The sequence below is a fragment of the Trichoderma gamsii genome (assembly GCF_001481775.2).
Source record: "Trichoderma gamsii strain T6085 chromosome Unknown Scaffold_21.2, whole genome shotgun sequence".
Taxonomy (NCBI): Eukaryota; Fungi; Ascomycota; class Sordariomycetes; order Hypocreales; family Hypocreaceae; genus Trichoderma; species Trichoderma gamsii.
This window is the reverse complement of record NW_020171358.1, coordinates 20,131-41,347: the sequence shown is the minus strand read 5'-3', so window position 1 is coordinate 41,347 and position 21,217 is coordinate 20,131. Positions and strand designations below refer to the sequence as shown.

Here is a 21,217-nt window from a genome sequence, read left to right as displayed (position 1 = left end):
TTCTCTGTCCCAAAACGAGCAATTAGTTAAAAATTTGAGTGAAATGCGCATACAATCAGACATGTTTTTAAGAGGAAATGTTGTTTCTCTTTTGCTATAAAGCCTACTGTTGTCATGCTTACTGATTTCATATTCCGTGATATAGTGCTGTGCAATAATCTTGCCATGCCCCTCTCAGATTTGATGCGAAGAGCTACTGGGAACGTGGACTCCGTGATAAAAATAATGATTAGACAAACAAAATGCATTCAACTATTCTAGTCAATAGCTAAAACGATTTAAAAAAAAGTATTTTCAGAGTTCATCAACTTGAAGGTATGTCTCAAAGGCTAAAGGCAGTTGAAACCAATCCAACCTTGCCAACCCATCGCCACTCGCCTACGAGCTAATATCAGCCCCAACAAGGGACATGAGAGATCCCTTTTCTGTACCTATTCAATTTGCCTATCCAAAGATCTTCCTTCAAGTCCCCGGTAAGCAATGTAGGCCACAATTTAGAGAACTAAAGGGGCCAATAAGCTATGCAGAGCCCACATAGCCTAAGACTCGTTGGCCGATGCGACTAATGAGATCGAAGGTGATCACCTGCTTCCCTGTTTAAGCACTACCCCCTTAGTGCGTGTATTCTTCTGGCCAATCCCCGATACGTATAGCATCTATCTTTACTGGTTGGAACCAGGGAGATAAAGAGGGACCTCCATGGGGAGGTCTTTGTGTGGTATGAGAGAGTCGATGGACCCAGACACATGAGTTCTCTCCACAGGCTTGCGGGTGAAAAACACAAGCATGTCGCGATGAGCCTCCTTGGTCTCGTCGACGGGATAAACTGCAGACAGGCTGTGTTTACGCTCATGGTCGACAATCATGAGAGTATCAAGCAATTTCTTGTGCTGGACCCGTGCAAGCAAGTGCTTGGGCTTAATCTCTTCCAAGGGAATGCCTGTCTTCTCATCCATGTCGTGCATAAAGGTGGCGGCACTGTTGTCCGACATGTTGTAGCTCCCCAAAAAGGTTGTCATGGTGTGGTCGACACCATCAGAGTGCACACCCTCCAGTGCCGGCTCTCCCAAAATGTGGGGAGTGGTGACAGTGCGGAGGTTAAACAGGGTGCACACCCACTTGTTGATGCCATACTCCAGCTTGGGACGGTGGGCAATCTGCATGCCGTGGATAATCATAGCCTTGAAGGCGAACAGCGCTTGGAAGACGGAGTTGAGCTGCAGTTCGTTTTCGACCTCGTCAAAGCGGCGAATGGCTCCAGAGTCGTAGCGGTTGAAGTCCTCCTCAACGGTCAGGACAAAGGGCTGGAATTCCAGGCGGCGTATGGTGTGAGTATCAAAATCAAGGCAGAAGCGGCTGTTGCGAGACAAGCGGAAAGGCAGAGTAGGGTCGTGATACAGATGGTCTGAGACCTTCTCCATCTTAGGGAGGTCGGCCTCCTTGGCGCCAAGGCCCAGCACAATATCGATCATATCATCAGACTCGACGAAGATGCAGCGATCACGGAGGTATTTCTCGCGAAGCTTCATGATCTTGCTGACGGTCTCGTAGAACCGCGGGTTATATGCCTGCTCTCTGACGTTAAGCTGGGTGTAGCCCTCCGGCTGGGGGAAAGGCTCTGCGAGAAGCTCTTGAGGTTGCTGTAACAATTGGGCCATCATGGGGGGAGGAGGCGGGCTATTATTCAGAGGCGTCTGTGTAGCTATGGCTTCGACGGCCTTTGCCTTGCTAGACTCGTGAAACAACCGTTGACTGCCGCGGTTGGCGATGGTAGGCGAAGAACGAAGCAGTGGTGCCGAAGCACGGACTGCACGTTGCGCATACTTGAATGTAGACATGATGGTGATGAGTCAAGGCTGATGAGTAACAACAGAAAAGAGTCTTTAAGAGTTTGGTTTTGCTTCTTTAGCTTTGTAAAGCAAGTTCAATTTTTGATTTCAAAAATCTTTATGTTCAGGAGTCAGTTCAGGAGTGGCTCAGGATAGCCCCCTATCAGGATTTGTAAGAGTAGCTCAGGATAGCTCTCTGTCAGGAGTAAACGAGTAGCTCAGGATAGCTCTCTGTAACAAAAAGAAATCAGGATTTTTGAGTTTGTTATGGCTCAGGATAGCCCTCAACAGCAAATAAGTAAACAGAAAGAAAAGAAGTGAAAAGTGTTTGTCTGTTTGTTAAAAGTGCTTCCACAAGAGAAGCGGAAACGAAAAGGAAGCTAGGATAACTCCCTTCTTAAGATGTTGACCTTGAAAAATATTAGGTGAAGAAGAAGAAGGAGGATCAGAATAAGATGAAAAGAACACAAACGTATAAACTTGTCTTGTGTCTCTCTTCGATAAGATCTTTCGAGATGAGATAGACTAAAAGAAGGTGGGAAACACCTCCCTCTTATTCTTGATGGGACACACTCAGCAGTGAGGAGGTTGAGACAAACGGCTTATGGTGGGAAGACGAAAGCAAGGGAGAGATGGCGTCGATCAATTTCATCAACCACCATGATCCTCGGCTTGAATCCTTGCCTCTAGTCCTACCGTATTAGTAGTTGTAGTGGTATCACCGCTTCATAGGCTCCGCAAAGCTTCTGAGCAAGACACGCTGCAAGTAACTCTGGCTTTTACTTTCAGCCAGCCCCAGGACATGCTAGTGTCGTATTTTGATGTGAACTAGGATTAGTTTAAGAGGGGTTACTTGTTTACGCGAGACATTTTTACAACTTCGTGGTCTGTTAGTACTGCAGCTTATACAAGCACACACCAGGGGCAAGAGTTGGACAGCTATAGCGTAGTAATTCTAGCTACATTGGCTTCTATACTTTGACATCTTAGGCCCTTCAGTTCTTTCCGGTAGTTATATATGAAAAGCGTGATTAATCCAGACTTTATGGTATATCCTACTGTGACCATGTTGAAGTTCTACCGAGACAGTCTCTCTCTTGAATACGCAATGTGTTCCACCTCCGCCAAGAGTGAGCCAATAAGCTGTACTCTGCATGTCGATAAAGTAACTCTAACAAACTAGATACTGCAAATGTTCACGTATACTACAGTAAATGAATGCGGTACCAGGATTTAAGCACATCATACACTTCACATGCTACACCGCGCACCCCGGTATAGCGATATTGATGCGAGGGAGTAGGTATGCAGCCCATGCAGGCCTGTCTCACAGTAGCTTCGAAAGCAAGCCAATAGACTTCCTTGTCGACACCTCAGCCGGTATACAGGCAGCCGGTGAACGTTGCTAAGTTACCGCGTGCATTAGCCTCTACTGTATGTAGCTCTCAATGGAGGCATGAGCGCGTCTGAAGCTGAAGGCCTCTTATGCCCGCGGTTACACTAGACTAGTACGCCGGCCAGATCACCAAGCGGCACACCTAGAATATGCTATTTCCAAATGGAGATGAGACGCGGGTAATTTCAACTCTTCTTCCCGAGTTACACAGCGCAGCTGTATGCCCGTTAACACGTCCTGCAGTAGCTCAGCGGCACGTAGCGGCTACCTCACCGACTAGGAGAGAGCCCGAGACACAGTACAAGCGAATCAGTCTGCTACAGCGTTTTCACCATTGCCTGGTTCTCTATACCATGTAAGACCCGATACGCCAACATGGCATTCTGGCAAGGCATTTGGGAGATGTAAGGGCGGTGTAACGTCTTAATGCCGAGGAGAAGCGATTCCAAGTGGGTGTCTGAGAAAAGATGTCGTTTCTATCGATCAATGTGATGTAACCGGATGGATGCATTCCAAAGTTCCAGGTTGGCACATAATTTGGGGGCTGGGATTAAATTAGATGAACTTGCTTTTTGCTGTTTTCTCCTGATTGGAGGGCCTATGTCTTTACCTGTAGGCTTCATACATATTTACTGGATTGACAGCATAATTTTACAGGTCTATGACGACGCTGCGAATTGCGCTTTTGCAGCCGAGGCATATGGAGAAGTTATTCTCAAATACACCAAATGCTGTTTTAGGACTGCTTTGCTTCAGTTATTGCATCAAGGGTGGAATACAGCATCTTGTACTAGACAATGAAGCTATTACGAAGTGTGGTGTAGTCATCTCAGTCATATTACTATAAGCTCATATACTAGTATTACATATGCAAATGCCCTCATCCATTGAGAACCTAGCCAGGTCACTATCCGTTCCCGCCCATCCATTCCATTACTCCATTTAGGATTCGCGCCCTCGCCTGCGTGCTACACCATCACCACCTGCATGTATCTCTGCCATACCCTCACAAACGTAATCACCGCCATCAGGGCCCACGCCTCTCCTAGCTCACCGGTCGCTCCACTGTTAAGGAACTGGAACTTGGCAGCCTTCCTCATGCTCATCGTAGAGTCGGCCCAAACAGCCAATATCTCCCCGGCTGGGATCTCATTCGCAGCTTCACGCTCGTCTTCATCCGCGCCACTCGCAACGACTCGCCTTAATTTCCACCCGTGCTTCCATTCGTGCAAATCCTTCACCTCCTTGCGTCCTGAGGACACCCACTCGAATCTTTCGACACGTCGCGTTGTTTTCTCCCCCTCTCTGGATTGCACAACAGCTGCAAAGGAAAACACGTCCATCAGGCCCTTGCTTCGACGCGACATCTTCTCCTCGAGGACTTCTTGGCCCGGCCCTAGAGGAGGCAGTGTGACGGCGTTTCCCATTCCCGATTTGCCAGTGTTGCGCACAGCGGCCAGCGGCGGGTGTTCCAGAGTAGGGCCGTTGTACATGATGAGGTCCCCCCACCAGCCTTCTGGTAGGTTGAAGGTGTAGAGTGGCTCGGAAGAGGCCTCGCCCAGAGACAGCTTGAGCTTCTTCCAGGAGGGCTCGTAGTAGAGCTCAAAGGTGTTGGGGAATGTAACTCCCGCAAGGGTGGTTTTGTGGATTTTCTGGTGAGCTTCTTTTGACTCGGCACCACCCATGATTGCTAGTGACAGTAGTGATGCTAGTAAGAGTAGTAGTTTGTGGTGTCGGCGTGAATGAGAAACACAATTGTAGCATCAATCAAGTCGTATTTTTTCTACGATTTCTTTGAGAGAGAGAATGAATGATCAATAAACGTTGTTTCCATGAGTCTCGCTCTAAGATCGTTACTTTATATATTCGTTACTTTCCATCCTCAATAGCAAGAAACTGCTCAAGTTCAGCTGAGCCCCGTCATGGCTACCGAATACGGTAATACGCAGCGCTGGTGAGGCGTTGGGCCAGGCAGGATCACCGCACAGCCACGCTAGATGGCCAAGCGCGTCACAAATTTGGCATCATCACAAGAATATCAAAAAAATAAGGTTAGGCAGAGTTGGTAGAATCATCAGTAAGCTTGTGTATGATAAAACGATCAAACGATTCTACTTCGCTAAGATCTTATGGGGATTGCTGGGGTTACACGACCAACGGAATGGCCTGATGCTTATTCAAGATCAAGTTTTGGGTTGTCGACACCATTCTATCATAAACAAAAATAGCTAAAATAAATCTATTCGACTCTCCTATCTTTACCAGCGCAAAATCTATGTACGGGATGTTTCTAGGCGCTCTTCGCAGCTGCAGCATCAACTGCATCCGCCATCTCCTTCATGTTTTTGAACTTCCACGAATATGCCACTCTCTCTTCATACTCTTTCGGATCCCCACCCATGACGCTCTCAACTTCTTCTCCTCGTTCGATCCAGGCGCTCACCAGTCCAACCAGCTTCGCCGGTACATGATCGTGGTGCAAGCTTTGTGCTGTATGCAATATATCTTCCTTCTTCACCCCCAGATCCTTGTCGCAGTGCTCAATGAGATACTGGAAGTTTCTCAAGTCGGGTTTATACGAGCCAATTTCCTGCGCCGTGTACACAGCGTCAAAGGGAAAGCCCAGAAACTGCTTCTCAAGTGTGCGCTTGAACGAATCGGGATCTACGTTGGAGATGATGACCAGCTTGAAGTGCTTGTGCAGCCGCTTCAAGGCATCGAGCGTGTCTGGATAGATGGGCCAGCGGCCAACGCTGTATCCAAATTCGGCTTTGGCCTCTTCGTCGGCTTTGACGCCTAGCTCAGCGGCAAGATTGCCATAAGCTTCAGCCAGTACTTTATGGTAGAGGTAGGCCGGGTTGGCAGTCTGAACGAGGCCCTCGTGCCGGACTATGGCACGAAGCAATCCGAGACGGTCATTCTTAAGAGGGTGCGAGTCGTCAAGCTGCTGATTCAAGGGCTGGAGGTGGTTGTAAATGCCCGACTCCCAGTCCACAAGGGTGCCGTAGCAATCGAAAGTGAGAGCCTTGAAAGAATCAATTGATCGTGTTGTCGTCATTTTCTCTCTCTCCTAGCTTTGAGTACTGCTTTTTTTTTTCGTCTTGCTTGATCTTCGCTTCAGATGATGTTGGAAAAGGAGTCTGTGGCCTGCCTTAAATAATCGTGCTGAGAATGCCGAGTCTCCTGCTGGTACTTGCCTGTAATTAGTGCCAACGACCCATCGACGCGGGGTGTTGTGCGGGGCAGCTTCAAAAGGCGCTTCATGACAATAGCTGTCTAGCTGGAACTTCAGGCACAAACATTGGCCCTCTATAGAGATGATTGATATTGGGTTATAAAGAGCCTAAGGAGGGGAAAAATCTTGGATAAAAATCTGCAGGTTTCTCCTTGCTTAACTTTTGCTGATTGCATGTAGTTTGAGTGAAGGCAGAATATCCGTGACAAACAGTCGTATCGTCAATCGCAGCTTTCTTTACCATTACCAAGAAATATTCCATACGAACGAAACACCATGTTACAAGCCAAAACTTTCAAGGATCATATTCGACCTTCACTTATCAAAAATCAATGGCAATGCATGTTCCCTGGCATGACATGATATGAACCGAATCAACACGAAGAAATGTATACTAGTCTATGCAATCTATTCAGTATGAAATGGCCTATGCTGCCTTTCCCTGCTTGCGCTTTTATATGTTTACCATTCAAATCGACTCATATTTCGTGATCCACGACTCTACTACACACTGGGCATCTGTTTAAAAATAGTCCAACGTAGGTTTGCTCCCGGAAGCTGGCTTGGTAGAGGCACTAATGCTGTCTAAAATCTCTAGAGCCAGGTTAAGGCGTGTTGTCACATCCTTAATCTATACACGGCGTTAGCCACATGCGAACCGCTTTATTCTTCAGAGAGTCAATATCCTTACCCGCGTGTCGTGTGACTTTTCAAACATTTCGTAGTGGTTTGACTGTACATCAACTACTGCTCTGATGAACTCTGGTGTATTACCTGCCCAGCCTAGGGTTCGATCGTTGCGATACTTGTCTATGATGAACGGCTGAGTCCTGCCTTCAGGAAAAGGCATAGGCTCAGTGCATCGAAGCAAGACTGTCGGCGGCGTCATTAGTGATGCATTCTGAGATTGTGATTCCTCCAGCGGCTTATACTGTGGCACTTCGATGGGTGACCATATTCCATTGAAGGGTTTATAAAGCACTTTCCCGGGTGGAACAGAATAACGTCTTCCATCGACACCAAAGAAGACAATTTTGCCATCGCATGCAGGTCTGTCCCATTTGGGCGCCTCCCAGTTCTCCAGCATCTCATCGCAGCGGTCAAAGCATTTTTGCACAGCCTCTGGGACATTCTCAATGACTGGATCGTCAGTAGGTCCCTCTTCCTGGCTGTACGGAGAGTGATATGGCGTATCCATCATGACGATACCCAAAACCTTGATCTTGGCTTGGGGGTCCTCAGCCAAGAAGCGCGCGATAGCCAGAGACAGATATCCACCCAGAGACCAGCCTGTGCCATTGAACAACATGGAGACGTTAGTCTGACGGAGTCTTATATGATGAATTACAACGCGTATCAGGACCAATCACTCGGCAGGAATCCCGCTGGATAACGAGTATAGGTTTGGAATAGTACGCGCCGCTGATTCTGCACGTACCGCCTAGCAAGATGTTGCCCTTGATGCCCGCATCGTTCATAAAGCCGATATACAGCCGCGCCATCTCGTCCATGCCGCCTTCAAAGGCACCTCCATCGAAGAAATGCGGATTGTGAATCGCCCACACGTCGCGATACAGGTTCCCTAGCATGAAATAACCAAATGTTGTGCCGCCTCCATCATGGATTAAGACCAACGGTGGTGACGGATTTGCCCGTTTATAAGCCGGCGATATTTGGACTTTGATGGGATTGGGGCCACCTTCGTACATTGTAAAGAGTTGGGGGGTTCAAAGATATGCTATTAAAGAGCAGCGCATAGAAATTCAACAATGGCAATGAGTGAGCGAACCGGCGAACGCACAATACGTATGCTCTAAGCACGTATGCCACCAAATTCATCAGGCTCTCCGCAGCTGCAGCCCAAAGCGCTTCTTCTCTGTCTTACGTCCCACATCGTTGCTCGGACGAAAGCTATTCCATCCCGTGAAATTCTCTCTACTACTAGGGAACTGTCGTCCCGTACGGAGGTATAACAGCGAAAGTTATGTAAGCCCGTGCTCTCTAGATTACAGACTCCGTGATCAGATACAGGGATGTTGTTGCGGATGCGCTATCACAATTGAGCAGTTTGGGGCCCGGCGATGCGGATGCGGTGATCGGATGGACGGGAGCTCCGCTATAAATGGGCTGGAATCAAGCCTATTGCATCCACAGGGGAGACGTCCCATTCTGAGTCTAATTACGATTTAGTGACAGAGCAACTAGAGAAGCCTTGGGACCGACAAAGCACGCTGCGTGGCTGCCGAAGAAAGACTGAAAGTTAATAAAATACTGCTTTGCTCATGCCATCGACGATAGTAAACGTGTTTTGTTTGCCCAAATGATTAGCTGTGGTAGCAGTGGTTAGTACTTTTAATCCGTCACCGCCAGCCACCTCGCAGGCTTGATAGACAACATTGAACACGAAACTTTGCACATCGTCCTAAGGCCCATACTGCAACATACGTGACCGCTATCCGCCTTGGCAATTTGCCCAACACGGGTTGAGCTAAACTAACCACTCTCCCTTGCTGCTGTTTTGTCTCAGAGCGGCGTTAAAGTGCATTTTTCGCTCGGGGCCGCTCTTGGTGGCCATTAGTAACTTGAGAATTGAGGCGCTCTCCCCCTGCCTAACAAGTGAGCCATCTCGGACGAATAATACTTTGCATTGGCGCCCTCTCACTTGTTCCACATCCACTACTTGCATTTGCGTGTACCTAGCGGCAAGCGAGATTGCTTGCGCTTTTGCCACGTTCTTAGTGTTATGCAGGGAGAAAGAGCACGAGCACAAGGAAAAAGCCGTCGCCACGCTCCTCGTGCATATACGAGGTTGCATTGCATCTCATTCCGAACTGCTTCCGCCAGAGGCAAATCTCGGCGGTCGGAAGCTGGACAAGATATGGAGCAAACCATAAGATTGAGCGGTAGGAAATAGCCCGTAGAATGATGAGCATGCGATATATCAACATAGCAGTGCCAAGTAGCAGATGATCCGAGAGCACAAAACAGGTCGTTTTATTACCCTAGGCGATCTCAAACTGAGCAAGATCCAGGTCAAAGCGATCACTGCCTGAGCTAGATCAAAGTACAGGGACGGAGATAGACGTGAATAGCATGCCATCCATCCCTCTTCATTCCTCGCCCAAGCCGTATTGACCGGATATTACTCAGTTTGCATGTCGCCATCTGAGTAATACAGCATGATGCTTAGTCCGCGGCTGCGCCTAATATTGAGCATAGGCCGAAGGGGAGCAACATTATACATCAAAGAGTGAAATGCTAGTGCTCATCAGCAACAGTGTATATAGGATGTTATATGCAGCTATGTCTCAGTGATAATCGCGCTGCTTGTCTGCCAGAACCCAAGGCAAAGTGTTATGTTTGTCTGTGCGGAATGATTCATGTCAGGTTACAATAGGAAGCATAAGAATGGTACATCTTTTGCAAGACGCATGGCTGCGTCTCAACTTCTCCTTGTGTGTATCCCTTTCTCTCTTTAATACAATTATATGGCTCAATTTTTGTTTTGCATCAATATGACAATACCCACAAAGTATTACTTTCATTACCTTGCGGCACCCATACGACCCCTGATGTAGTAAAAATAAACACCATCAATCATAGCTAATACTAAGTAGTCATAGAAATAAAGAAAGGCGATAGGGTCGGGTACTATGAAGAAATAAGTTTGCTCATATCTGAAAGCAACTTCTTGATACAATGTAAGTTGTCTCTAGTGCCGCTTTATTTATACATTTTGTTTGCATAGCTACTTTCTTCATACCTTTATACGCAATATCATGTCCGAGATCTACGCCTCTTCCAGTAAATGGCGGAATGACTCGATGGAGATGTTTTTCTCTTGTGTGCATAATGAGGCTGTCGATACACCCACGATCAATTATACAATGCACGGCCTTGTACTTGTCCATATTGCTAAGTATGTTAGCCACAATGATATGTCAAAAACTGTTAACATAACTAGGCAGTTTGCCAAGATCAAACAATTACTGACTTCTAGAAATCATGAGTCAATCACATCGGGGGGCAGCAGTGGGACTATGTATCTAGCCTTGAGATGCGATTTCAGCTAAAATCCATCATGACCCAACTCTTGCAGTCATAAATATCTAAACTGAGATATAATAAATTTGCTAGTTCACGTCTCCAAAGCCAAACATATCAAACACATCATCAGATCTCTATGAGCGCTGCTTGGTTTGAGGCTTAGATCTATGCCCTGGGTTGTTCTATATCTTCTCATGTAAACAGCGGTTCATGCCACTATTCGTCAAATCAGCCTCATCGGTCAACAATTATTGGGGACTTACCATTTACATGACATCAACTCTAAGCTGCAGAAAATGTTTTTAAAGATGAAGAGAAGAAGAAAAGCATGTTTAATGCCAGCCAAAATTCTTCCTATCGGTGGATACATTCTACTCATCCATGCCCTGGGGCTCCAGGTGTCCAATTAATTAGCTTATAGCCAAGATTACGTTCACCATTCTGAAAAGAATTGAATTTATATGCAGAACCTTATACTACTGTTTTTGGATGTCGCCGACATAGAACGATTTCTCCTGTGCGTTCGCAGACCGATCAACTGTGTTATTTTCTAGCCTACGCGCTACATATAAATATTTCAATGAGTTTCTAGATAAGCTAATACTTAAGGAATCCTATTGAGGTCGATATCTAATCTAAGCTGTCATTGCAGTTTACAGTATTGGTATAATGGCGCGGCGCCGCCTAAGATCCTTTTTATTCTCTGCGCCCATCTTAAAAGCAGAAACCTTCTCAAATGCTGTGAGACAAATAGTCGATATAAACAACAAATACTCATATGAAGAACTATAAAGGTGGCTCTTGATTTGCAAAGACTAAAACCTCACAACATCCTCAAACTGCACGTTGGCGGGCTGAATGAATGGATATCACATGGCCCAGCTCATAGAGCTCAATACGCTCAGTAGAACAGTGAACTGCTTCATCAGAAATAATTAAACTGAATTCATCATGATTAATAGTTTAAAGGTATTTGGCTTTCGCTTTTTCTTCCGCTCCATGCTGGTAATCAGAAACTCCCATTGCGCCGCAAGCCTACCTGTAAGCGCTTTACAGCGATGTCCATGCCCGCATAATGGCTCGGTGAAAAGGGAGGGGAAAAAACAGAATCTCCCCTAATACTATCAGACTATCAACCTTTGTCATAGAATTGACTTGATAGGATGTTCATAAGACATCTTGTATGTGCGTATCCACAATCAGACAAATGGTGGGAGAACAGCGTTTTACTTAGACGCAAACAAAGAACAGCTTGCGGAAAAGAAAACTCGCTATTATCAAGTGTTTATTGCTTGAGGGAGCTTTCTAGAATACATCTAAAGGCTGGACATAGCCATATGATGAAATCATTGGGTATGGGATTGGGAATGGGTGTATGAAAGACCTCATGAATCGCCTCAGGCAAATGGCATGAGATACTGAGGGTTGCTTTTGGCTAGTAAGTCCAACTGTGCGCATTATCAACTTAGAGGCATGCTCCAATGATTTGCAAAAGTTGGTGGTTGGGTATTCGTCCTGAGAAGTTGATGAGAAGAGTTGTTGCCAGGGCCGTATTCGAACGATCTCTCGGCCACGAATTACGGCTGTTAGATGACAGGGCCATCCCTAGAGCCCAAGAGTTAGGTAGCTTTATGATGTTAGACTTTCTTCATAGAGTTTGATAGGACCATTTGAGTTTACTCACCTCATCTTGGATAGACCGCTTCAACTCAACAAGGGCTTCAGCTGTGGAAGCCGGATTAATGATGTCGTGTAAGTCCAGAAGAGGGTTGATCTTGGCCATTAGAGGACTGTGGGCATTAACAGCCTCAGACTTGAGCATAGACTCGGCAGTTTTGAAAATCTCTTCTTGGAAGCCACGGCGCTCCCATGCGCTCCACTGAGTGGTTGCTTGAAAGACGGCGTCGATAACTTTAGGCAGACGCCTGTTACGGCTCAGTCGCTGCTCGTTGGCTAGTGGAGAAGCCTCTCTAAAGCTGCCACAGTAATACGCAGATACAAGGGCATCAAAGCTTTCAAAGCCAGCCGCTCGAACCTTGTCCATGATGCCCTCCATGCGCTCGTCTAGAGGCATAGTTTCCGTAGCTGGCTGAGGTATCGGGGTTATAGTGCTGGAGTCAGGACCGGTAGAGCCAGGACAGTCCAAAACTGCACTGGGAGTGGCGGGTGCCGAGTAGGGGATTGTGTGGTTGTTGTTGTTCTGGTTGTTGTCGTTGTTGGGTGTAGATGGTGGTAGCGACCGCACTTTCGATATCGCACCTGTTTTCCATTCTTCGGCATTGGTATCAAAGGAATACTCCATAGCCTCTGCGTGAGTAGGCGAGAAGGCGTCGACACAGGAAGCTTGCTCAGCCTGGGTGATGTTTTCCAAGGCTATATCCGAGTCAGCCCCCGTCGCCCTTCTCGCCAGCAGAGGGCCAGAGGTATCAGGCTTAAACCCACATTGGGATGGTACGCCACTGCTAGAAGGGTATGGAGGGGCGAAATTGAGTTGCTGTTGAAGACTATTCACGCGATCCAGCAGGTGAGTCTGAAAACGCAAACAGTCGAGAATAAACTCATGAGGTACTCCAGAACTCCGGTCTAGTATTGGTTGGCTTGGCGGAGATAGTAAAGCCATGGCTTCTGGGGAAGTCTGTGTTTCCGGGCTTGGACTGCTCAGGTTATTGCTAGCCATTTGTGGGAACATGGGCTCTGTTCCATCAGCAGCGGGCTCTTCATACCCAGCCTGTTGCACCGAAGAAGGCATTTGACTTGAAGAGTTCTTGTCCTGAGATACAGGAGAGAGAGGTGACTCGATACCGGGCAGTTGATTGATGGCTGTAAATCCACGAATTGCTCCTGGAGAAGCGGATGAGTCGCTACTTTCTGGGAGCGGCAGCTGGACTTTTCCCTGCTCCTGGCTATCTAGACGGGCCTGTAGCTCACCCAGGCGTGCTTTCATACGGTGACCTGAAATTTTGACATGTCGGTCGTCAGTAAAGAGTATTTCATATCCAAGCTGGCACCTTGGCTTATGCAGCAGCCAATGGCCGTAAAAGAGAGTGAAATCGAGGAGCATTGAGGGATGGATAAACATACGGTATGTTCGCTGAGCAACGCGATTCTGTATCTTTTTCTTCTCCTTGGGGTCTTGTACTTTCGTCCAGTCGTCCTCTTCTCGCATATATACCGGATACTTTGGCAATATTACCTGCTTTTTCTTTTTGGCTGGTGGTGAATGAACCGGCGTTGTCGTAATGTCTGCAGGATCAACTGTTTCTGGAGGCGTAGAGTATTTTGCGACGACTTCTGAAGGAATAGGCTCTGGCTGGACCTGGTAGCTCGAGTCGCATGGTGAAGTTGAAGGAGATGTTGCCGAGGTAGAGGGAGCTGAAACTGAAGCTGAAGCGACTGGGGGAGATGCTGAAGAAGATGAGGAGTAGTCCCAAACGAGGGTTGAGAAGGACATGTTGTCCGCCATTGGAGCTATTTGGTAGAGTAGATGCTGTGATGGAGTCGGACGAGATGAGATGTTATGGATATTTCGTGGAATTCCAGAAGAATGATGTCAATGAGGTCAGATTCCAAGTGAAAAACGACTATGGCTGATATAAGTACGGGATCTTCAAGCTGGGATTCAGAGCTGTGATGCATCTTGTACCATGTCAACGGGGCGATAATTCTAGCAGCCGTTCATCCCACCAAACATATCGAGGCTTCCGCCACGCTGCCGTCTGGCGTCTCAGGCTTTGTAGCCTATCAGAACCATCCAAGCACATGTACCCAGGCTTTCTGTACGCAGTGTAGTGACAAGACCCTGTTACTTCTCTTTTCCTGAGCACACAGCAGTGCCAGCATCAGGCATAGATCCGCGGCCCACGATTCTCAGCCGGCGAACGTACGCTGTATCTTGCGGCCAGGGGAAATCCAGGGGGCGTACATATAGCGATATGCCTCTCATCCCTCCCTACATAGAAAGGTGTGTGTGTTCGTCGTCGTAGTATCCGCACGGAGAGGACTACTTGTACTTGCAAGATTGATTGCTACTAGTAGATCTACTAGAAGCATGAACCCACACCCTCTTCTTCTCATAGCCAAGCAGGCACAACATATCCTTGTCCAGAAGGAGCCCTGTTTCCCAACCATCAGGTATGGGGAATTCATTCATACAAAAGATGTCTTGCTGTAGGTACGCAGTGGATATACGACCAAGATCTACTTTGAGTATGGTTGGTAGTACATGTGCCCTACCTCGGCATCTAGTCTAGTTCCCATATTAAGTGTATACTGCTCATGCAGCGGAACAAGAGAGCACTTTTTCTCGTTTCTTGCTCCAAACACCTCGTTGGGCATCGATCTTTGCTGGCAATGGAGTGGCGGGCAGGCATGAGCACAGGCACAGAGCTAGAGCCTGCAGGGATCATGGCTATAGGGAATAGAGTGGCCTAAACAGCTCGGACAAGGCCCCGACCTGTAGCTGTCCGTGCTGTAAACCTGCATATGCACTTACATCCTGCGCATCAGCGCCTCTGGTGAGGTGTCCGAACTAGCAACTTCAACGTATGCCAGCGGACGTAGCCATGCGCGAATGCATCTAGAAGAAGAGAATACTAAGAATATTTGAGAGCGATGTAAGTTAGCATTAGCAATGGGCTTTATTTGTCATACAAATTTTTAGGGGATTGCACTACTGAGCAAGATAGAGTCTTATATAGCATCCAACCACGACTTCATCAGACAAAATATAACGAAGCAGAGCAAAGCAAAGCAAAGCAAACTAGAAACTGGCTCTAATTCTACTTCGTCATTCCCCTTATTTCTTCTCTGTAATCTCTCCCTTAAGCCCTTTGGAAGTTGTACATGCTTTTAGACATCTAGCTCTCTATTTAGTACAGTAAAAGCTGGGCATCTAGTCCAATCTGTTTCGTACGACATCCCGTTTGCCGGGCCATTGGATCAGCTGTCACCGGGATGGAAAAGAAGCATGTTCTGGTCCAGCTAGCCACTGGCACCACTCAATTTCCACTTACATGCTGCTGTCTCATATCGAATCTCTTCCCGCCTTCCCAAGTTGCCAACCACGGAGACACTTCCGATTCAACCACACCGCCCCATAGTCCTTACATTTACTCCTTAGTATTATCCCTTGATGTCTTATAGTGATTGGGTGACGCCGCAGCCGCCCGAAGACGCTCTTTTACGGTGGCCAAGCAGCAAGCTGGCATTTACCGGGCACCATGTTTTGCCACCTGCATGTCGCAGCACTAGCGATCTCTTCGTGTGAGATGGCGACTCATCCCCAAACCTCATCGTACATATCCAAGTTTATGGCGTAGCCAACATGGGATGACTCCAATCATTTCTTTTTCCCTATGCCATTCTACCGTGACGCAAACTACACACTACAATAAGTTGAATCATCTAGCGGCCAATGGGGAGGCTGTATTACCACTTAATCTGCCATTTCAGCGCGTTTGGCTCTCCGGCTTATTAGGGTGGCTTTTTTCGGATATTGCGCAACCTCAGGCAGTGCCGCTGTCAGCCACCGGCTGTCCATGATGACTCCCGGTTACACAGCAGAAGACGAAGGATGAGCATTTACAGGAAGCTATAGGGGCCCTCTTTCCGCGCAATATGTTCCGTCCCCGAAGTCGTGACGGAGAATGCAAGGTGGTGTGGGCGGAGTGGGGACTTTTGTGCTCTGAGGGCTTTCAGTCACTTCTCACCAGGTTGGTGGCTTTGAGACACACCAAAGTAGGTCATTACAGAGGAAACCTGGGACAGAAGAAAGGAAGGAATACGAAGAAAGAAAGAAAAAAAGCGTTCTAATCTCAACTCTTGTACCTCCCAAGTCCGCTTGCCTCTATGCTTCTCTACCTCTCCCCTCACCAGTATCAAAGGCACATCCTTGTCGTGCTCTGGATGGTGCCTGGAGATTTGCGGTTGGTATCACAGGTACGAGTAAAAGGTAACAGCACAGCTCCTCATTAAAAGCAGGCGTTTCCTGATTGATACTAGAGCCAGGGTTACGGCATGAGAAGCTCCGAGGGCTGGGATTAGCATCTGGCATAGAGCCCACGGGAGCATCAATGTTTGTCCTACTGGTGCTCAGGTTCCCCTACTGTTTTTTATGGCTGGATCAAGCGAGGTGGGGAGTATGGTAGTTGTCTAAGAAGAGTGAGACAGCCAAGAAAAGCGGCCTCGGGGTCGACATCAAGGTATTGCTGCCTTCAAATTACTGTCAGTGGCCAGCTGAGATGATGTGACGCTCGAATCCTAGCTTGGTTGTAGCTGACATGCCGGCTTGAGAAACCTCTACACATATATTCCCATTGATTGAAAGTAATGTGGGATAATGAAAGGAGGGAAAGCAGAAAGAAGAAAGGAGAGAGGGTTGTCTACCGTAAGGACAACAACAACCCAAGAAAAGCGAATTAGACTTGAATCACCAAGTGAAGTGCCACCACGCCCAGCCTCACAGAAAACAAGCATAGCTAGGTTCCGATGCGCGCCCGCACTTCGCGAGCATCGGGTGCGCTGCTCGTAGCCCAACAGGGATGATCTAGATAGAGCTTCCAAGAAATGCTGGGCGAGGCCCACCACAGTCGGCGGATCTCCCCTATAGCAATCGAGATCGCTTAGATGCGGCCGAGCCGCCTACTCTCACCGGCTGCTAGACAGGATGCCCCGGCCCTCCACTCTGCTTGCTCCTCTGCGGGCTTGATCTCAATATCTTTCGTTCACAACTAATAGCCGTGCCCCAGTCGTAAGTATATTGTCTTGTACAGCTTGTATGTATCTATTCATGTGTAAAGCGAGTGGGTCGAGGATGCAACGTTGTGGAAACAGGGGCAAAGAGGCTGCGTGCCAAAGAGCCACTGACGATCCAGAACGCCGCTCGTGCTTTGATGCTGCTGTCGCCGTTGCTCTTTTCCATTTCTTGCTACTAGCCCTCGGCAGCAGTATCACTTTGCACAACACTACGATTACCGTCATTATAGTGTAATTACGAGCCCGTATTTGGGGCACTAGCTTTCGAGTTTATGCCCATGATCCATGCTCTGGGGTGAGAGAGATCAACACACCACAATGGTACCCCAAGGGAAAGGGAGATTCCTGATCCCCGCTAAGAAGCCGCTACGGCTACGGCATCAGCCGCTTCTCTATTTAAGTTGGCCCCGTAGTGACAGTAACACCGAATCCACCAACAAGCAGCTAAGCCCTTTCTAAGACGATTGTCTGTGATAGCAGGGCCAGCTCAGCCAGCCCCAGCTGGCCATCGGTTCTGGCAAAGACAACCTAAAATGCTACCCCTCAGGTCGCGGAGCGAACCTTATCAACCCTGGATGTGGTGGACAAGTAAAATTATGGCCATATTTGGAGAATCCTCTCGGCACCCTTGGCCGCTTTCTGAAAGTCCCGACTTACATGGCAACCCACGTTACAGATGGGCGAGCGATATAGGGCTACCAGTACTTATTGAGAACAGCTTTTGCTTACAAGCATATATAGGGATATACTTTCTCAACTTACAACCTGTTATTTTTTAATTCAGGTAGCCAACCATAGAGGGAAATCCGACCTGTCAATCCTTGGTTTCACTTTGCTGCCAAAAAGCATCTCTGTGATACAGAATTGACTGTAACCACAGCGTTAGATGATTGTATTAGTCGAAAGCTAGCATACTAGTAACACCTTTAAATTAGGCGCTTATGCCGTCGTTCTCTTATCCTTGCACGGCCACGGGCAAGCTAGAAGATGGCTGGCGTGGTGACGACAGAAGATCTAAGCATCGCTCATTCGTAGTCAGGGACGCAGTGCCATACGCCACAACTCATAAACGAGAGACATTCAACAACGTCGACGGGCGGTAATGCGTGGCGCTCTGACGAAAGAATCCTGGGCGTCTTCTTTGTGTTTTTCTTCTTATGCAATCGGCGCGTAGAATCGGCCGACAAAGCCTACTAATTAATTAGTACTCAGGTGCTCAGATTGAACTATCGGGCCCCCTTTCTGTGTAGTTACTGAGAATATTTGGATTTACTTGTATCTCTATTTCATGGAGAATTCGATTTGCCATTATAACGAGTAATGGGAAAGAAGAAAGGCCTTCTAGGGTAAATGCTACCATATAAGTTGGCATCAGCTGAAATTTATCCTTGGCTTCACCACTATAGTGAAAGATTCTATCCCTTGCATTAAGCTATCACGCTACAGAAAGAATTTCTACCAAGAGATTAGCTCAAAAGTTGCTAAGGCGGTAGAGTATCTGGAGGTGATACCTCTCATTTATAAGTTAGAAGATTGTTTAACAGGTGGTTTGGTGCAATTTAGCCCCCAGCGCCAAGAAATACAACGATGTAACTAGGGATCCTCCATTACTGAACTGCTCATGATCATTAAAGGATCACATCACATTACTCGCGTTTCTCTGACTGATCTTTCTAGCTAATATAGCAATTTGCCACTCTCAGAATGAGGCTTGGATGAAAGTGCGTGGCGAAAGCGTTCTAGGCCCTGATACGTCCATGTGATGGGCAATTCACAAGATGTAGTTACATCAAGAGCTGGAAAGAAGGTAGAATATGTTTTTCAAGGTTCTTGTTTTGTCTCGAACGACAAGCTCTCTCCGCACCCGTGTTAGACGGCGCTTTAGCACTGGAAAGTTGGAACTTCGGAGCAAGAGACATTCCTCCCTCGGCAACCTACTTCTTAGCCTAAGTTTGCGTGCATATTTGCAGTCTGCATATCTGTCTCTATGTTCCTTGAATCAAGGCCCGATGAATTGTATTAGGGAGTGCCAAGTCCCGAAACTGGAACTGTCCAGCGAGACGGAGAGAGGCGGCCACCGAGAATTGGTCTGATGCCGTGATGCCACCGCCGTACAGCATTCTCGCTTCAAATACAACACGAGAAATTGTATCTAACAATACTAAGGGACTGAATTACGAAGCTCAAACTGCTAAAAAGACGACATAAATTTTACAGGTCTTTGTAGCTGGCTTAAAGAAATACAGCTATGAATCGGTGAGATATCTGAGCTGATGCTGGATAGCCTGGGAGAAAAAGTTTTGTATTGGGAAGTTATGGGTATAAAGTAAATAGAAGTCATAGGATAGCGTAAATCAATCAGAACAAAACTGTTTACAGCTATTTGTAGCACCGCGGGAGCATGCCGAGGGTGCATCTACTGTAAAAGGCTGAATTGCAATGCAAGTAAACGTAGCAAATTGCGAAAACAGGCATGTTTGCATTTGCGGAACATCTCTCTCTCCGCTATTCATTATTCATGATATGAAACAATGAGTATAGTGAAGGGAAGATGCACCCTATCAACAGCCATTGGGTATTAAGAGCTGGTGAAACAGTTTAAAACTTTATCTCTCCTTGTTCCAACATTCTGCTAATTCTGCAAGGAAGATAAGACAGGTATAATGATCAAAGGCAATCCGAAGCTATTGCTATTACTACTTCCGCTACCGTCGCCAGGACATGCATAGATCAACTGTCCTTCAGTTATCGGCATTATCATGTTGAACCTTATCTTTAAATGGCTTCTTTCAGGATCTAAAAGAAACTGACGTGCATATATTTTAATCTCCCGCAATGGAAAGCATATGTTCTCTCTAGTTCTACGTAAATGTAGCTCTTCCATTGGACTCATCCTAATGAGTGTATGTTAAAACATGGAACCTCTCTCTTTCTGCTCACGAGATGCCCAACGTGGGCACTAGGGAGAAGCCGTGACTTAGTTGATTCGCGATTTGAGAGCTTTTTGATTCGCTGAAAAAGAGAGCTAGGATCTCACGTTCCTGCAGCTTAAACACTGTTTTCTCCCACAGCATGGGAAGTTAGACATAGGTGAAATCTTGTATGCAGCATGCTGTGCGACCAAGGTTGTTCATAAATGAGCAACACCCAAGGCGAGTATGGCTGCATGGATAGATGGATGACTTCAAGTGTGATTAGTCTAGTATATATATCTGTTTACAAAATAAATATCAAGGTCAAGGGAAGGTAAGCTCAGGGAGATGGGCTACTTGTCTGAACGAAGAATCACCACCTACCAGGCATTTATCTACTTGTATTCTGATGTGTCAGTACATGTAGCTACAGCCAATTGTAGCTATCCGCGATCCTCTGCGGGGTTTGATGGCTGTTCCCGGGAGCACAATGTTGATTTGCCGCCTGTAACCCATATGGGGTGGCGCATCTCATTTCTCGCGATCTTCGGAAAGCCTGAATCCACCCAGTGCGCCACATCCTACGCCTTCTGTGCTACACAAGCAGAGGACTGTTATGCTTGCACAACTGGGCTGCGATTGTTACTATTAATCCTCCATGCCACATGCTTCAGTAGCTCCAAGATGACCCAAAACTTTGAGCCGTCCCACTTTGCAAGCAATCTAAAGATGACGATATGATGATCCTCCTTCATTTGAAGACCAAGTGTACACCTCAAGATAAGAGAGACACATGGCACCTGACACTGAAATAAGTATCAATCTGAAATTTGATCTGGTTGAAGTGGCAAGCGGAATCGCACAAAACTAGGATCAAACAGCATCAGGCGGCACTTAGCGTTTCCCACAGTGGACCATTTGGCGAAGGAAAATGCCAACAACTCGTGCTTATGCTGGCAGATATAACATGGAGGGGCTGTATTACTGACTTATACCCTGTATTCCATACTTTGCCAAATTTATATGGATGTATTTGTACTCTGTA

The 21,217-nt window shown here is 47.1% G+C and overlaps 5 protein-coding genes across 5 annotated transcripts; all 5 read right to left on the bottom strand.

The window, feature by feature from the left end:
- Positions 1 to 662: 662 nt before the first annotated feature.
- On the bottom strand, positions 663 to 1,838 carry TGAM01_v206226 (hypothetical protein; the record flags this gene model as incomplete). Its single annotated transcript, XM_018808861.2, has 1 exon — positions 663 to 1,838. One exon carries the CDS (start codon positions 1,836 to 1,838, stop codon positions 663 to 665), a length of 1,176 nt encoding a protein of 391 aa, XP_018657960.2.
- A 2,355-nt stretch (positions 1,839 to 4,193) lies between these two features.
- Positions 4,194 to 4,910, bottom strand: TGAM01_v206225 (hypothetical protein; the record flags this gene model as incomplete). Its single annotated transcript, XM_018808862.1, has 1 exon — positions 4,194 to 4,910. One exon carries the CDS (start codon positions 4,908 to 4,910, stop codon positions 4,194 to 4,196), a length of 717 nt encoding a protein of 238 aa, XP_018657961.1.
- A 605-nt stretch (positions 4,911 to 5,515) lies between these two features.
- On the bottom strand, positions 5,516 to 6,283 carry TGAM01_v206224 (haloacid dehalogenase; the record flags this gene model as incomplete). The annotated part of the gene is made up of 1 exon (XM_018808863.1): positions 5,516 to 6,283. One exon carries the CDS (start codon positions 6,281 to 6,283, stop codon positions 5,516 to 5,518), a length of 768 nt encoding a protein of 255 aa, XP_018657962.1.
- Positions 6,284 to 6,983: 700 nt separating this feature from the next.
- Positions 6,984 to 8,169, bottom strand: TGAM01_v206223 (Amt4; the record flags this gene model as incomplete). Its single annotated transcript, XM_018808864.1, has 3 exons — positions 6,984 to 7,091; positions 7,152 to 7,750; positions 7,899 to 8,169. The coding sequence occupies 3 exons, from the start codon at positions 8,167 to 8,169 to the stop codon at positions 6,984 to 6,986; spliced, it is 978 nt and encodes a 325-aa protein (XP_018657963.1).
- Positions 8,170 to 11,972: 3,803 nt separating this feature from the next.
- TGAM01_v206222 (hypothetical protein) lies at positions 11,973 to 13,958 on the bottom strand (the record flags this gene model as incomplete). Its single annotated transcript, XM_024549826.1, has 2 exons — positions 11,973 to 12,134; positions 12,192 to 13,958. 2 exons carry the CDS (start codon positions 13,956 to 13,958, stop codon positions 11,973 to 11,975), a joined length of 1,929 nt encoding a protein of 642 aa, XP_024405390.1.
- Positions 13,959 to 21,217: the final 7,259 nt, after the last annotated feature.